General features: G+C 49.0%; 1 protein-coding gene across 1 annotated transcript in view; it reads right to left on the reverse strand.

Moving 5' to 3' along the window:
- The window catches only part of LOC133526427 (Golgi-specific brefeldin A-resistance guanine nucleotide exchange factor 1), a 56,226-nt gene that overhangs the window by 21,552 nt on the left and 19,903 nt on the right, over positions 1 to 14,771 (reverse strand). Inside the window, exons 12-20 of the mRNA XM_061863057.1 lie at positions 14,278 to 14,471; positions 13,423 to 13,631; positions 11,906 to 12,056; positions 7,988 to 8,225; positions 5,736 to 5,884; positions 4,873 to 4,999; positions 3,335 to 3,459; positions 2,176 to 2,303; positions 84 to 306 (exon numbers count right to left, since the gene is read on the reverse strand). Of these exons, the coding sequence (XP_061719041.1) occupies positions 84 to 306; positions 2,176 to 2,303; positions 3,335 to 3,459; positions 4,873 to 4,999; positions 5,736 to 5,884; positions 7,988 to 8,225; positions 11,906 to 12,056; positions 13,423 to 13,631; positions 14,278 to 14,471 (1,544 nt within the window). The remainder of the gene's footprint in view (positions 1 to 83; positions 307 to 2,175; positions 2,304 to 3,334; positions 3,460 to 4,872; positions 5,000 to 5,735; positions 5,885 to 7,987; positions 8,226 to 11,905; positions 12,057 to 13,422; positions 13,632 to 14,277; positions 14,472 to 14,771) is intronic.

The following is a 14,771-nucleotide window of genomic DNA, read 5'->3' on the forward strand; positions in this document are numbered from 1 at the left end:
GAAATGCAATTTTCCACCCACCTATCAGCCTATGAGAGGTGAACTTTCCGAATAGGAGAGATGTAAAATAATAAATAACTCACGACGGCAGCGTGCCTCATGAAGATGGTGTGCGGCAGCTGGAACAGCGTGTGCAGGTGCCGCAGCGCGCGCGCGCAGCACAGCTCGGAGCGCATGAGGCGCGCGCACGTGCGCAGCAGCGCCGTCAGCGCGCGGCCCGGCGTCGGCGCCGCGCGCCGCGCCGCCCACGCCAGCACCAGCGAGAAGTGCGCCGACGCCACGGGCCACACTTCCAGCGCGCGGTCCCTGTTCACGTTCAGCGAATATTGTAGGCTGGCTAGTGTCACGCGGACCGTCCGCGTATGTCGTTTTAGTATCGTCCTGACCACCGCAGAGTACTTTTTTTTTTAAACTACGTCGGTGGCAGACAAACATACGGCTCGCCTGATAGTAAGCAGTCGCCGTAGCCTATGTACATCTGCAACTCCAGAGGAGTAACATGCGCGTTGGCAACTCTAAACCTCCCCCTCTTTGAGCTCTAGCAACCTCACTCACCGGGTCTAGTGTTATTTGGCTGTAGTTTGGGATACATACGCGCGCCATGCTTTTTCTTCTGCAATGTTTTCAAAGAAGACATCAGTGACGTCCTCCCAAGCTTTATTTCTCACGTATTCGTTTTTGTATAGTGGATTCATCGACCTTTCAACTCGTCAGCATCGCGATATTCAGGACTCGCCATGATTGTACTGCGCCGACGCGTGCGCTCCGCGCGATACTAAAACGCTCATTGCAGACGGTCGTCCGGACGGACACGTCCGCATTACTCTAAAACGCTCCCTAAACTTAATACATATTGGTTCGGAGCGATCCGTACTGACGGTCCGCATGACACTAAAATAGTGATTGGAAAATCAATTTCTAGTCATTTGTTGTGCGAGAATACAGTAAACAATTGAAAGTGACATTACAAAGTCACTTTCAATTGTTATGCGATGTGGGACAAAGACGTAAAGTAGTCCAAGTGTTAAGAGAGCTAGCAAAAATTTTGGTTTTAAGCAAGGTCCACTTGACATTTTAACAAGTAAATATAGTAACTATGTCGCCTGAAAGTACAGGGTTCTTTTGCGTCAAATCCGATAACTATAATTTTTTGCTGACTTGTTTCTGATGTTGGCCCAGTAAATAATCCCAGTTTGTGACCTCGAACACCGAACGCGACTTTGTCAAAAATCGAAAAATCGCGAAAATTTCGGTTTTTTTAGAATTGGGCAATTATAACCCTAAAGCACTAGTTTTTAAAGTACCTTCTCATGGCGTTTTTAAAGACTAAATTAGCCACAGCACGAGACTATAATTATCCCTGTAGATCTATTAGTGTCCGAGATAATTTTTAGATTTTTGACAAAATTGCGTTCGGCGCTCGAGGTCACAAACTTGGGTTATTCAACTTATTCATCCAACATCATAAACAAGTCTGCAAAAAATCAGAACTTACAGTTACTTGACGCAAACGCTAAATGTATAAAGTTACTAGATTATGCGGGTTTTACAAACTCAAAAGGTACCAAATTAACAGATCTTAGACATAGATTTTTACTGTAATCATTTTCATACCTGTCCCAAGACTCGGCGCTGCAATTGCGTAAATATATTTTTACATTTAATTTGTACGTTTTATCATAAAAAAATAAAAAAAATGGAGACACATTACAACAAAAAATAAATAACACAGGTCTCCAGTCACCGTTGTTAGATTTAAACTGTTGTTTATTCGCTTCGCTTCATTGTTACCATAACCCATAAACTAATCGGCCACGATAGTATCGTCTGAATTGATTGGTATATGCAAACTTAAGTAGGTCTTTGGCCATAGCTTGGAAATCTACCCGTGTCACGTTTAGGTACCTAGTTTGTATATGCGTGTCAAGTTTAAGTACCAGTTTTGCATAAGCGTGTGTCAGGTTTAGGTACCTGTTTTGTATAAGCGTGTGTCAAGTTTAGGTACCTGTTTTGTATAAGCGTGTGTCAAGTTTAGGTACCTATTCTGTATAAGCGTGTGTCAAGTTTAGGTACCTGTTTTGTATAAGCGTGTGTCAAGTTTAGGTACCTGTTTTGTATAAGCGTGTGTCAAGTTTAGGTACCTGTGTTGTATAAGCGTGTGTCAAGTTTAGGTACCTGTTTTGAATAAGCGTGTGTCCTAATAACTCCAAGAAGAAGATGGTCACGTCTTCCGCTTGCGGGTTCGCTTGTAACGCCTCGGCGTCTGGCGGACCGCCCACTGTCACCATGGCGCGGACCAATTCCTGTCAACATGTCACTGTTAAAAAAGCTTTCAGGGCCACGACACACTAGCGTCTCCCGAGCGTCGGCGTCTAGGCAACTCTATGGCTGCTGCTCGACGCAACGTTGGCGCCACTGCGCTGCGACGTCATTTTGCATAGCGCTTACTACACGCCGACACTCAAGACGCTAGTGTGATCTACTATTAAATATCAAAGATATGTACTTATTATTAAATAAACTAACAATATATTATTCTGTACCGCTTGTCAAGTATCTATGTATATCAGTTAACTAAAGAGGTTGACAAACGATTAATTGTCAAGAAGTGTCTTTTTTTAATCATACTCTATGCAGAGTGGCGTAATTTTTCCTTCAACGGCATGACATGTACGGGCCCTGCTTAAAAAGTTCCCCTTCATATTCCAAGATCCTCTAATCAGGTGCCTACCTGATGACAATGTGACACTACGAACAAACGCGTAGCCGTATTCGAGAAATCGGAGAACATACAATGTATTTTTATGTCATAAATAAATGTATAGTTTAAAAAACACTAGAAAAACACGCTTTTCCTGATCGTGTTCAAAGTCAATTACGTGACCTTTCTCACAAGTGCAAACACGACTATGATACGATATTCCATTATGGAATGCCAGTGCCTATCTTCCGGCTTCATCATCAGACCTTGAAACCTAATCGTGGTAAAAATTAATTACAAGACTTTTCTAACAAATCCAAACACAGCTATGATACGATGTTCCATCCTGAATTTCCAGTTCATATCTTCCGGCTCCATCATCAGATCAGTTCGATAGTACCATATTATTGTATTGTCATCAGAACTACATACCTACAGCTGCTAATTTTCATGACGCTACGATCCTTGGAAGATGGTTAAATTAGTTACCTTAGATTCCATTACATAGTTACATACAGGTCGACCTAATAAAAGCGTTTTAAAAACGAAGATCTCGACATTCTCGACGAATTGACTAACACGAAAATCGAAATACAAAAACTTAGACGGTCAAATAAACGCTTGCAAGCTTACCTGTAAACTTTCTAGCTGCAGGAACTTGGTTTCCGTTATGAGCAGGCCGGGAAGATTGCATTTTTCTACACACTCCGTCGCTGCATCTATTAACGCCTTCTCGTGTGGCGTGGGGGCGCGCATTCCTGTAGTAAATATTACGTTTCGGTAGAAACTTCATTTTTGGTACAAGCTTTTATAGCCGACTGTACTTTTCTTACCACAGGCAACTAATCTACTAAAACTACTCATCGAGACAATTGGCTACTTGACTGTTTTTTGTAATTAATGTCAAACGATCTTGATTTTCCTGAGGATCAAATGTCTATATAGGACTAATGGCATTTAAGCAACACAAAGGTCAGAAATGAGAGTTTAAAGTCCGACGCTCGCACTCGACGATTGAAACGCATCTAACAAAATGATAAGGTGATGTGACGTCACATTATATAAGTCTGTCCTAAATGTATGAAAGATCAAGGAAATTGCCATTTTGACCCTGAAATATTGCGTTTATGTGTATAGTTGATACAATTTATTTTAGAATAAAATGCAAGGAATCGAATGGTACCATTTTCTTTTCTATTTTTGAATCACAAAAAAAAAAAATTTTTTGAGACTTTGGTGCCTTGTATTTTTTATAATCTCAAAATTATTTTTTAAATTCCATTATTAGTATAATGAATGGGTCATTTGCTATCCATTTAACTAAATGTTGTTATAATATTCAACATGTGTCAAGTACCCAATTCTAAAAACCCCAAACACAACTAGGTTGCGGTGTTTCATCACAGAGTTGTTGCGGCCACCTCCTGCCTCCGTCATCAGATCAGCTCGATGGTACCATAATATGTCAACCGACTGCAATATTTTCAGTTTCATCTGTAACTAAGTCAAATTTTACGTGCAAGATTCGGTTAAAGATCCACACACAGGCAGGACAGGAAACTAAATAAAAGCTTGTAAACGACCATTTTAAGCCCGCTGGGCTATGACTACGAGTAGTTTGCCAAAAATTACCACCAGGAAACGTTGCTATTATCTCAGCCAAAAACCTCGTTTTGTACAGTCACGTCTGAAAATATCGATACGAAAAAAGGGCCAAAAATATGTATACACTACCTTAACCCTTTGAACGCAACGCCTATCGCACGCGGCGCGTAATCGTGAACCTTGTCGGTACGCATGAAGGTAGATATTGGGCTGTAGCCGCGCGCGTCATATGACGTCTTTGGCGGTCAAAAGGTTAATATATGGGCAATAAAGTCGTGCATGGGTAATACATATTTTATACAAAGAGTATACCTTTCGTTTGTGAATGAGATGTTTTGTTATACCTTAAGTTTTTTACCCTATTGCAATAATCATACAAATGTGTTTTAGTGCATTGCAATGCAAGTGCGAAAAATAGGAAATTATAAATCGATACGAGAGTGTGTTTCGTACAACGTTTTACAGTACATATGGCCCATTAAATTTTCGACATAGTTACGTAATGTGCTAATTATCGCACTAGTGCGGTAAAGTAGCGCCATATGTACTGTAAAATGTCTACCAACCTGTTTCTCCCAACGCTATGTAGGAGTATAGACTAGAGAGTAGACCCGCTTCTGATCCTCTGTTGACATCACGAATTAGAGACACAGTTCCAGTGGACGACATGTAGTCCTCTGCTTCCACGAGGCACTGCAAAAAAACAGGCATTAAATTTTTATCATGAATCTAGTATCACTAGATCAGGCATGAGCGGTGGGGGGAAATGACCGAACGGGATAATCTTATATTACAGTACATATGGGGCTACTTTATAGCACTAGTGCGAGAAGTAGCATATTACGTTACTGTGTCGAACATTTAAAGGGCCATATGTACTGTAAAACGTTGTACGATACATGTGCGAATAGGTAATTCGCAACTCGTGTCGATTTAAAACACTCCCTTCGGTCGTGTTTTAATTTATCGCCACTCGTTTCGAATTTCCTATTTTTCGCACTTGTATCGTAATGTACTATTATATATCTTTAGCTATGTCGGACGTTAATTTTTGTTTGTATGCGTGCATGTGTAGCAATATATTTCTAGTAGTGTGCGTGATCTGAAATGACCGAAAGGGATAGACTTATGTATATTTTTGTATTGTTTGTCCTTGTCTATTGTAGGATCCGTATTGTATATACATCCGATATCGGATCGGAATATGTGATAACGCTCTAAGGCCCGAGTCGAAGCGGAGCGTTCGGCGGGGCGTGCAGCGTGGCGTCGGGCTCACAGGTGACGTGAGCAGCGTGCACTGCGGCCGCTCCTATACGTTTGCATTTTAACATGCACGCCGCACGCCCCGCTCCGCTACACGCCCATCTCCAGCCTCCACTTACACTAAGCTAGTTCGAATGTACATTATAATACACATGGGGCTAAATACCTTAGGCAGCAGTCTCCCCAGGTACAAAGTGTGCACGATCTCCAACAGATGTCGCCACGCGTCGCGCACGCAGTCGGCGTGGCGCGCGGCCACGGCGCATGCGCGGCGCAGAGCTAGTTGGGCCTTCGTTGACTGCCCTAGTGTTACTCCTGTGAAGACGCAAAAGAAAAGTTAGTTGAGAAAGTATTCAAAATACTATATTAAAAAACAATTGCAAACCAATCTCAAAAGACCTTACAAGAAGATTCATTCGCTGTTTAACATGTTGACTACCCACTGCTAGTGTTGTGCCAATAAGATCATTCTCGCTAACGACGAGCTCGGATTCCTTCTCTTGAGAATTTCCACACTTTATCGAGAATATTCCAATGGAAGAGAATTTCCGAGAATATTTCTTTAAATAATTTTGTATTATTTTTCTATAATCTTAATTATTTTTGTTTGTTGATACATATTCGTAATTCGGTCTGTCTCTAACTGACTATATGTCTCTCTCTGACTAACAAATTGCGGCGCAGTGTGTGGGCACTAGTTTCGGATCCTCCCTCGTGTGTGCGCCCACTCTCCCCTGCACCTTATACATCAAACTGTCTGTCTCTCTCTAACGAATCGTATCTACTTTTCTCTAACTGATTCATTCTGTCTCACTTTGGCTGACTCTATCTATCTCTCTCTATGTGCGCTCTAAGCACTCATTTTACAATATGAGCATGAATGAGCACAAATAGAATAGAAATAATTTATTCCTATAAGACAATAAATTATTTCTATTATTTTTTTTTGACAAATTTCTTGTCTTTTAATTATTTATTTATTTTATTTTATAAGCATATATTATTTTATCGATTGCATATTTGTAATTATATTTTGTAATTTTTATTGTGTGTAAAAATTGACATGTAAATATGCCCCTGTGGCCTATTTGCTGAATAAATGTTTGATATTTGACAAACAAAAAATAGAAAATGTATACAAACCAGAGAAACATGAAAAGGCGTAGGTAGTGTGTAAGCACTTGTTTTGCTCCCTCCCTCGTGTGTGCCTAGCCTCTCCTGTGTGCAAGTGTTGTGTGTCACCTATAGCCTGATGATGCATCTGCGGCTGCGGCGGCAGCAGCGCGGTGAATTTACACAGCGTCAGCAACAGCGTGTCGACTGTCAGAGTGGGCGGGGCCGGCGGCAGGCGCGACAGCAGCGCGGCGCAGCGCTCGATGCCGCAGAGCGCTAGTATGGCGGCGTTCACAAGCAAACACACACCGGCACAAATACGATATGCTCTAGCAGTCTGTTATAGAGAGATAGTCTGACGTGTCTTTGTATCTCTCTATTACTGACTCTATTTGTTCGCGTCTAACTGGCTGCGACCATCTATGCCCTGCGGGCATAGATAGCGCAGTGTGTAGACACTTGTTTTGCTCCCTCCCTCGTGTGTGTGCCCCTCTCCCCTGTATGCAAGTGTTGTGTGTCACCTATAGCCTGATGATGCATCTGCGGCTGCGGCGGCAGCAGCGAGGTGAATTTACACAGCGTCAGCAACAGCGTGTCGACTGTCAGAGTGGGCGGGGCCGGCGGCAGGCGCGACAGCAGCGCGGCGCACCGCTCGAGGCCGCAGAGCGCTAGTATGGCGGCGTTCACAAGCAAACACACACCGGCACAAATACGATATGCTCTAGCATTCTGTTATAGAGAGATAGTCTGACGTGTCTTTGTATCTCTCTATTACTGACTCTATTTGTTCGCGTCTAACTGGCTGCGACCATCTATGCCCTGCGGGCATAGATAGCGCAGTGTGTAGACACTTGTTTTGCTCCCTCCCTCGTGTGTGTGCCCCTCTCCCCTGTATGCAAGTGTTGTGTGTCACCTATAGCCTGATGATGCATCTGCGGCTGCGGCGGCAGCAGCGAGGTGAATTTACACAGCGTCAGCAACAGCGTGTCGACTGTCAGAGTGGGCGGGGCCGGCGGCAGGCGCGACAGCAGCGCGGCGCAGCGCTCGAGGCCGCAGAGCGCTAGTATGGCGGAGTTCACAAGCAAACACACATCGGCACAAATACGATATGCTCTAGCAGTCTGTTATAGAGAGATAGTCTGACGTGTCTTTGTATCTCTCTATTACTGACTCTATTTGTTCGCGTCTAACTGGCTGCGACCATCTATGCCCTGCGGGCATAGATAGCGCAGTGTGTAGACACTTGTTTTGCTCCCTCCCTCGTGTGTGTGCCCCTCTCCCCTGTATGCAAGTGTTGTGTGTCACCTATAGCCTGATGATGCATCTGCGGCTGCGGCGGCAGCAGCGCGGTGAATTTACACAGCGTCAGCAACAGCGTGTCGACTGTCAGAGTGGGCGGGGCCGGCGGCAGGCGCGACAGCAGCGCGGCGCAGCGCTCGAGGCCGCAGAGCGCTAGTATGGCGGCGTTGTGGAGGTTGTTGGTCAGGATGTCGTCGGCGGTGGGGGGCGATGAGCGCTCGAAGGCTGCTGAGAGCGCTGTTATCTGAAAAGAATTTGACGGTCAGAACTGGGCATTTCCTTCAACTTATCCATACATTTTTCATTCCATTATGTCAAACTAAAGAAGTAAAAATTATGGGGTATTATTTTCTCCTAAAAACTAAAAAAAAATTTTTTTTTTATACTACGTCGGTGTCAAACAAGCATACACGGCCCGCCTGATGTTAAGCAGTCTCCGTAGCCTATGTACGCCTGCAACTCCAGAGGAGTTACATGCGCGTTGCCGACCCTAAACCCCCCCCCCCCCCCCCCTCGTTGAGCTCTGGCAACCTTACTTACCGGCAGGAACACAACACTATGAGTAGGGTCTAGTGTTATTTGGCTGCGGTTTTCTGTAAGGTGGAGGTACTTCCCCAGTTGGGCTCTGCTCTAGATCTGGAATGACATCCAATGGCTGTGCCCTACCACACAAAGCGAGATGAAATTCACAATGCCCATATAGTTTCTATTTTCCTCCGTGAGCTTCTACGGATTATCGTCTTATCTATTGTTTAAAAACCGCAAAGGCGCGTGCCACTATGAAAAAATGGTCAAGCCGCATAGGTAGCGTTTATTGAATTACTACTCTATTGAGCACGGAATAAGATTCATTATGAACTAATACAGAATTCTAACAGAATAGCTGTCTGATCTCTATTGGTGCGTCTAAGGTAGGCGACTAAACGCTCTCAAACCAGCTTAACTTGTGACACTGCGATCCGAAACAAAGATACGTATTCGAAGACCTCGCTTGCACTGGTAATGCGAGCGCACGGCTAGCTAGCGCCAAGGAAGCAATGTTATGATTCTCGAGGAGCAGGTAAAAAACAGGGCCGGATTTTCACACAAATATATTTGGGTGGTTTTACGTTCTTTAATTTAAAGAGATAAAACATAACACTATTTAAATAGTAGGTACACATCTAACAGAATGGGTTTGTGTAATTACAATAATAACGAGATATACTCATACACCAGGATAAAGGAGATAGCATTATGATCTCGGTCGCCAGTTAGTTTTGCGCAAGTATATTTCCCACACACCTGTGGCGGCGCGGCGACGGGCAGCAGGCGCGCGGCGTGTCCGGCGCGGTAGCGGCCGGCGGGCGTGTTGCCGCGCCGCTGTAACACGCGCCAGAGGTACGCGTCGCGCACGGGGCCCACGCGCTCCGCGGGCACTACCATCTGTTCACAATGCCTGTGTATGCTGTGGGACACACCTGTGGCGGCGCGGCGACGGGCAGCAGGCGCGCGGCGTGTCCGGCGCGGTAGCGGCCGGCGGGCGTGTTGCCGCGCCGCTGTAACACGCGCCAGAGGTACGCGTCGCGCACGGGGCCCACGCGCTCCGCGGGCACTACCATCTGTTCACAATGCCTGTGTATGCTGTGGGACACACCTGTGGCGGCGCGGCGACGGGCAGCAGGCGCGCGGCGTGTCCGGCGCGGTAGCGGCCGGCGGGCGTGTTGCCGCGCCGCTGTAACACGCGCCAGAGGTACGCGTCGCGCACGGGGCCCACGCGCTCCGCGGGCACTACCATCTGTTCACAATGCCTGTGTATGCTGTGGGACACACCTGTGGCGGCGCGGCGACGGGCAGCAGGCGCGCGGCGTGTCCGGCGCGGTAGCGGCCGGCGGGCGTGTTGCCGCGCCGCTGTAACACGCGCCAGAGGTACGCGTCGCGCACGGGGCCCACGCGCTCCGCGGGCACTACCATCTGTTCACAATGCCTGTGTATGCTGTGGGACACACCTGTGGCGGCGCGGCGACGGGCAGCAGGCGCGCGGCGTGTCCGGCGCGGTAGCGGCCGGCGGGCGTGTTGCCGCGCCGCTGTAACACGCGCCAGAGGTACGCGTCGCGCACGGGGCCCACGCGCTCCGCGGGCACTACCATCTGTTCACAATGCCTGTGTATGCTGTGGGACACACCTGTGGCGGCGCGGCGACGGGCAGCAGGCGCGCGGCGTGTCCGGCGCGGTAGCGGCCGGCGGGCGTGTTGCCGCGCCGCTGTAACACGCGCCAGAGGTACGCGTCGCGCACGGGGCCCACGCGCTCCGCGGGCACTACCATCTGTTCACAATGCCTGTGTATGCTGTGGGACACACCTGTGGCGGCGCGGCGACGGGCAGCAGGCGCGCGGCGTGTCCGGCGCGGTAGCGGCCGGCGGGCGTGTTGCCGCGCCGCTGTAACACGCGCCAGAGGTACGCGTCGCGCACGGGGCCCACGCGCTCCGCGGGCACTACCATCTGTTCACAATGCCTGTGTATGCTGTGGGACACACCTGTGGCGGCGCGGCGACGGGCAGCAGGCGCGCGGCGTGTCCGGCGCGGTAGCGGCCGGCGGGCGTGTTGCCGCGCCGCTGTAACACGCGCCAGAGGTACGCGTCGCGCACGGGGCCCACGCGCTCCGCGGGCACTACCATCTGTTCACAATGCCTGTGTATGCTGTGGGACACACCTGTGGCGGCGCGGCGACGGGCAGCAGGCGCGCGGCGTGTCCGGCGCGGTAGCGGCCGGCGGGCGTGTTGCCGCGCCGCTGTAACACGCGCCAGAGGTACGCGTCGCGCACGGGGCCCACGCGCTCCGCGGGCACTACCATCTGTTCACAATGCCTGTGTATGCTGTGGGACACACCTGTGGCGGCGCGGCGACGGGCAGCAGGCGCGCGGCGTGTCCGGCGCGGTAGCGGCCGGCGGGCGTGTTGCCGCGCCGCTGTAACACGCGCCAGAGGTACGCGTCGCGCACGGGGCCCACGCGCTCCGCGGGCACTACCATCTGTTCACAATGCCTGTGTATGCTGTGGGACACACCTGTGGCGGCGCGGCGACGGGCAGCAGGCGCGCGGCGTGTCCGGCGCGGTAGCGGCCGGCGGGCGTGTTGCCGCGCCGCTGTAACACGCGCCAGAGGTACGCGTCGCGCACGGGGCCCACGCGCTCCGCGGGCACTACCATCTGTTCACAATGCCTGTGTATGCTGTGGGACACACCTGTGGCGGCGCGGCGACGGGCAGCAGGCGCGCGGCGTGTCCGGCGCGGTAGCGGCCGGCGGGCGTGTTGCCGCGCCGCTGTAACACGCGCCAGAGGTACGCGTCGCGCACGGGGCCCACGCGCTCCGCGGGCACTACCATCTGTTCACAATGCCTGTGTATGCTGTGGGACACACCTGTGGCGGCGCGGCGACGGGCAGCAGGCGCGCGGCGTGTCCGGCGCGGTAGCGGCCGGCGGGCGTGTTGCCGCGCCGCTGTAACACGCGCCAGAGGTACGCGTCGCGCACGGGGCCCACGCGCTCCGCGGGCACTACCATCTGTTCACAATGCCTGTGTATGCTGTGGGACACACCTGTGGCGGCGCGGCGACGGGCAGCAGGCGCGCGGCGTGTCCGGCGCGGTAGCGGCCGGCGGGCGTGTTGCCGCGCCGCTGTAACACGCGCCAGAGGTACGCGTCGCGCACGGGGCCCACGCGCTCCGCGGGCACTACCATCTGTTCACAATGCCTGTGTATGCTGTGGGACACACCTGTGGCGGCGCGGCGACGGGCAGCAGGCGCGCGGCGTGTCCGGCGCGGTAGCGGCCGGCGGGCGTGTTGCCGCGCCGCTGTAACACGCGCCAGAGGTACGCGTCGCGCACGGGGCCCACGCGCTCCGCGGGCACTACCATCTGTTCACAATGCCTGTGTATGCTGTGGGACACACCTGTGGCGGCGCGGCGACGGGCAGCAGGCGCGCGGCGTGTCCGGCGCGGTAGCGGCCGGCGGGCGTGTTGCCGCGCCGCTGTAACACGCGCCAGAGGTACGCGTCGCGCACGGGGCCCACGCGCTCCGCGGGCATTACCATCTCTTCGTTCCTGGTTAAATCAGAATACGACTTTACTAGATGAACTGACTAAACAAATATATTACATCTTCTAGGGAATGCACATATTTACCAGCCGTTTTTCGGTGAAGGAAAACATCGTGAGGAAACCGGACTAAGCCTAGTTTCCCTTCTTGGTTGAAGGTCAGATGGCAATAGCATTCGTAAAATCCTACGCCAATTCTTGAAATAGGGAGTATTACTACAATTTTCTGCCGCCAGAGAGCAGCACTATCACATGAAATAAACCAAAGAGTAACTTATTAATACTAAGCCTTAAACAGGTTTTTGAGAAGTTTTTACTATGAAGTACATCAAAGCGGTTTGTTTACAGAGGTCTACCGCAAAACGCAAAAATCGAAATTTCGTTATCTTGCCTCTTTATCGCCCGAATATGAAAGAGTGATAGAGAGGCAGATAATGAAATTTCGATTTCCGTGGTAAGCCCTCAGAATGTGGTAGTGGCGCCCTCTACGCAGTTTAGCGTAATATCCTCTATTAGATACCGAGCGGACTCTAGGTTCCAATGGGTCGTGGCAAAAGGCCGTGACAACGCGAGGAAAATGGTGAAGACTTTTGTCATGTATGATTTTTTTTAATGGGAAATTGCCTCTAAAAGATTTGCAGGAGCAAAAAAAAAAAGTTTGTATGCTGATCTCAGTGAAAGAGCATTCTCCGTCAGTAAAAGGTTTTTTTTTGGCGTTGTATCTGTATCTACGCTAATAAGACATATATTGACGACCGGTCTGGCCTAGTGGGTAGTGACCCTGCCTATGAAGCTGATGGTCCCGGGTTCAAACCCTGGTAAGAGCATATATTTGTGTGATAAACACGGATATTTGTTTCTGAGTCATGGGTGTTTATATGTATTTAAGTATTTATAATTATAATACATTATATATATATCGTTGTCTAGGTACCTACAACACAAGCCTTATTGAGCTTACTGTGGGGCTTAGTCAATTTGTGTAATAATGTCCTATAATATATATTTTTATTTTTATTTACTTGAATAGAATGTAACGTCAAGCATGAACTAACCGAAGTCCACAGTACCGTTGCACCCTCGTAAGTTCTTGACGAAATCCCCAACGTTCAAGGGCACGTTGAGTTTCTTAGCATTGTGGTTGTGTCTATATTGATATAGACCCTATTACTGTGGTAATAAGACTTATATTTACTTGATAGAATAGAAGATGGCTTCGAGCATGGACTGGTCGAAGTCCCCAGTACCATTGCAGCCTCGTAGGTTCTTGACGAAATCCTCAACGGTCATTGACACGTTGAGTTTCTTAGCATTGTGTTTGTGTCCATGTTGATATAGACCCTATTACTGTGGTAATAAGACTTATATTTACTTGATAGAATAGAAGATGGCTTCGAGCATGGACTGATCGAAGTCCCCAGTCCCGTTGCAGCCCCGTAGGTTCTTGACGAAATCCTCAACGGTCATGGGTACGTTGAGTTTCTTGGCGTTGTGGTTGTGTTGGTCCATGTTGAGCATGATGACGGCGTAGGCTAGGCGGAAGGCTGCGTCGGTGTTGGCGAATGGCTCGCCGTTTGTGGTCTGGGGAGGGAAATAGGGTAATATAAAAATGGGTAACTATGACACGAAACTCCTAACAGTTCTTATCCTAGACACCTATTATCCCTTCAATTCCATTGGAATTTGATTTGTTCAGACACAAAAAAAGAGAGACATTTGTTAGTGAGATTTGCATATATTAGGACCAAAATACGAGTCTCTAGCGATTTGGAGCGTAGCATATGCTGATAACGAGAGGTTCAGCTGCAGGCCGTCAAATAAAGCTCAAACCTTGGCCAGAAACAAAGATTCGGTCGTAGGCAGACAAATTATTTGACGATTCACTCGCAAAAGATGATCAGATTAGACGCCAAGATTCAGCCGTAGGCCGAAATCTGACGCGTTACAATCATAACTAAGGGTGGTAATTCCACCTGTCCATTTTTTGATTGAACGTGCATTGGTCAACTTATTAAACGAAATGTGAGATGAAAATACGAATTCGATAAAACACTGGACATTAGATTGGAGTCGGTCTAACTTCAATTCACATTTCACATACGAGTACATCACCCGTAAGATTCGGGTATCTACTACTTATGGATTCCACGTCGACATACCTTTAGCGCGATGTAGAAATCGCATCAACCGGCACAGCGCCATCTAGCGATCAATTGCGTCAACTCACATGCCAACGTTCAGCGAAGCGCTCCATAACCAAAAAGATTAGTGGCGCCTCCCCGGGCAGACGGAAGGTCTCCAAGTACAGTCGGAGCGCCTGGTCGATGCGGAGCCCGGCGTAGTCAAAGCTGCATGCGAAGGCTCCTAGGACACTGTAGCCGTCATCGTCGTCGCGGGATGAACGCTTGCAGATGTATTCGCCTGTAGAAAAAATTTTCTTTGACTAGAATCTATGGGATTCACTGGACATTTAACCGGAGCACCAGAGAGAACCAGAGCATGTATCTTATAGACGCTACGCGCACAAACACGGCAACGGAATCGATCTATATGTGTGCGTTGCATCCATAGATGTGACCGACCTACGCACTTCTTTGGATGGTATTCCATCTGTCCAATGTGCATTGCGTCTCACTCTCTCATTAAGCAAAATGTGAGCTGCAAATACATATTGGACTAAGAAATTGGAAATACCTTAGGCTTAGAATGCACTGCGATTAA

Source organism: Cydia pomonella, chromosome 16 (genome assembly GCF_033807575.1).
Source record: "Cydia pomonella isolate Wapato2018A chromosome 16, ilCydPomo1, whole genome shotgun sequence".
NCBI lineage: Eukaryota > Metazoa > Arthropoda > Insecta > Lepidoptera > Tortricidae > Cydia > Cydia pomonella.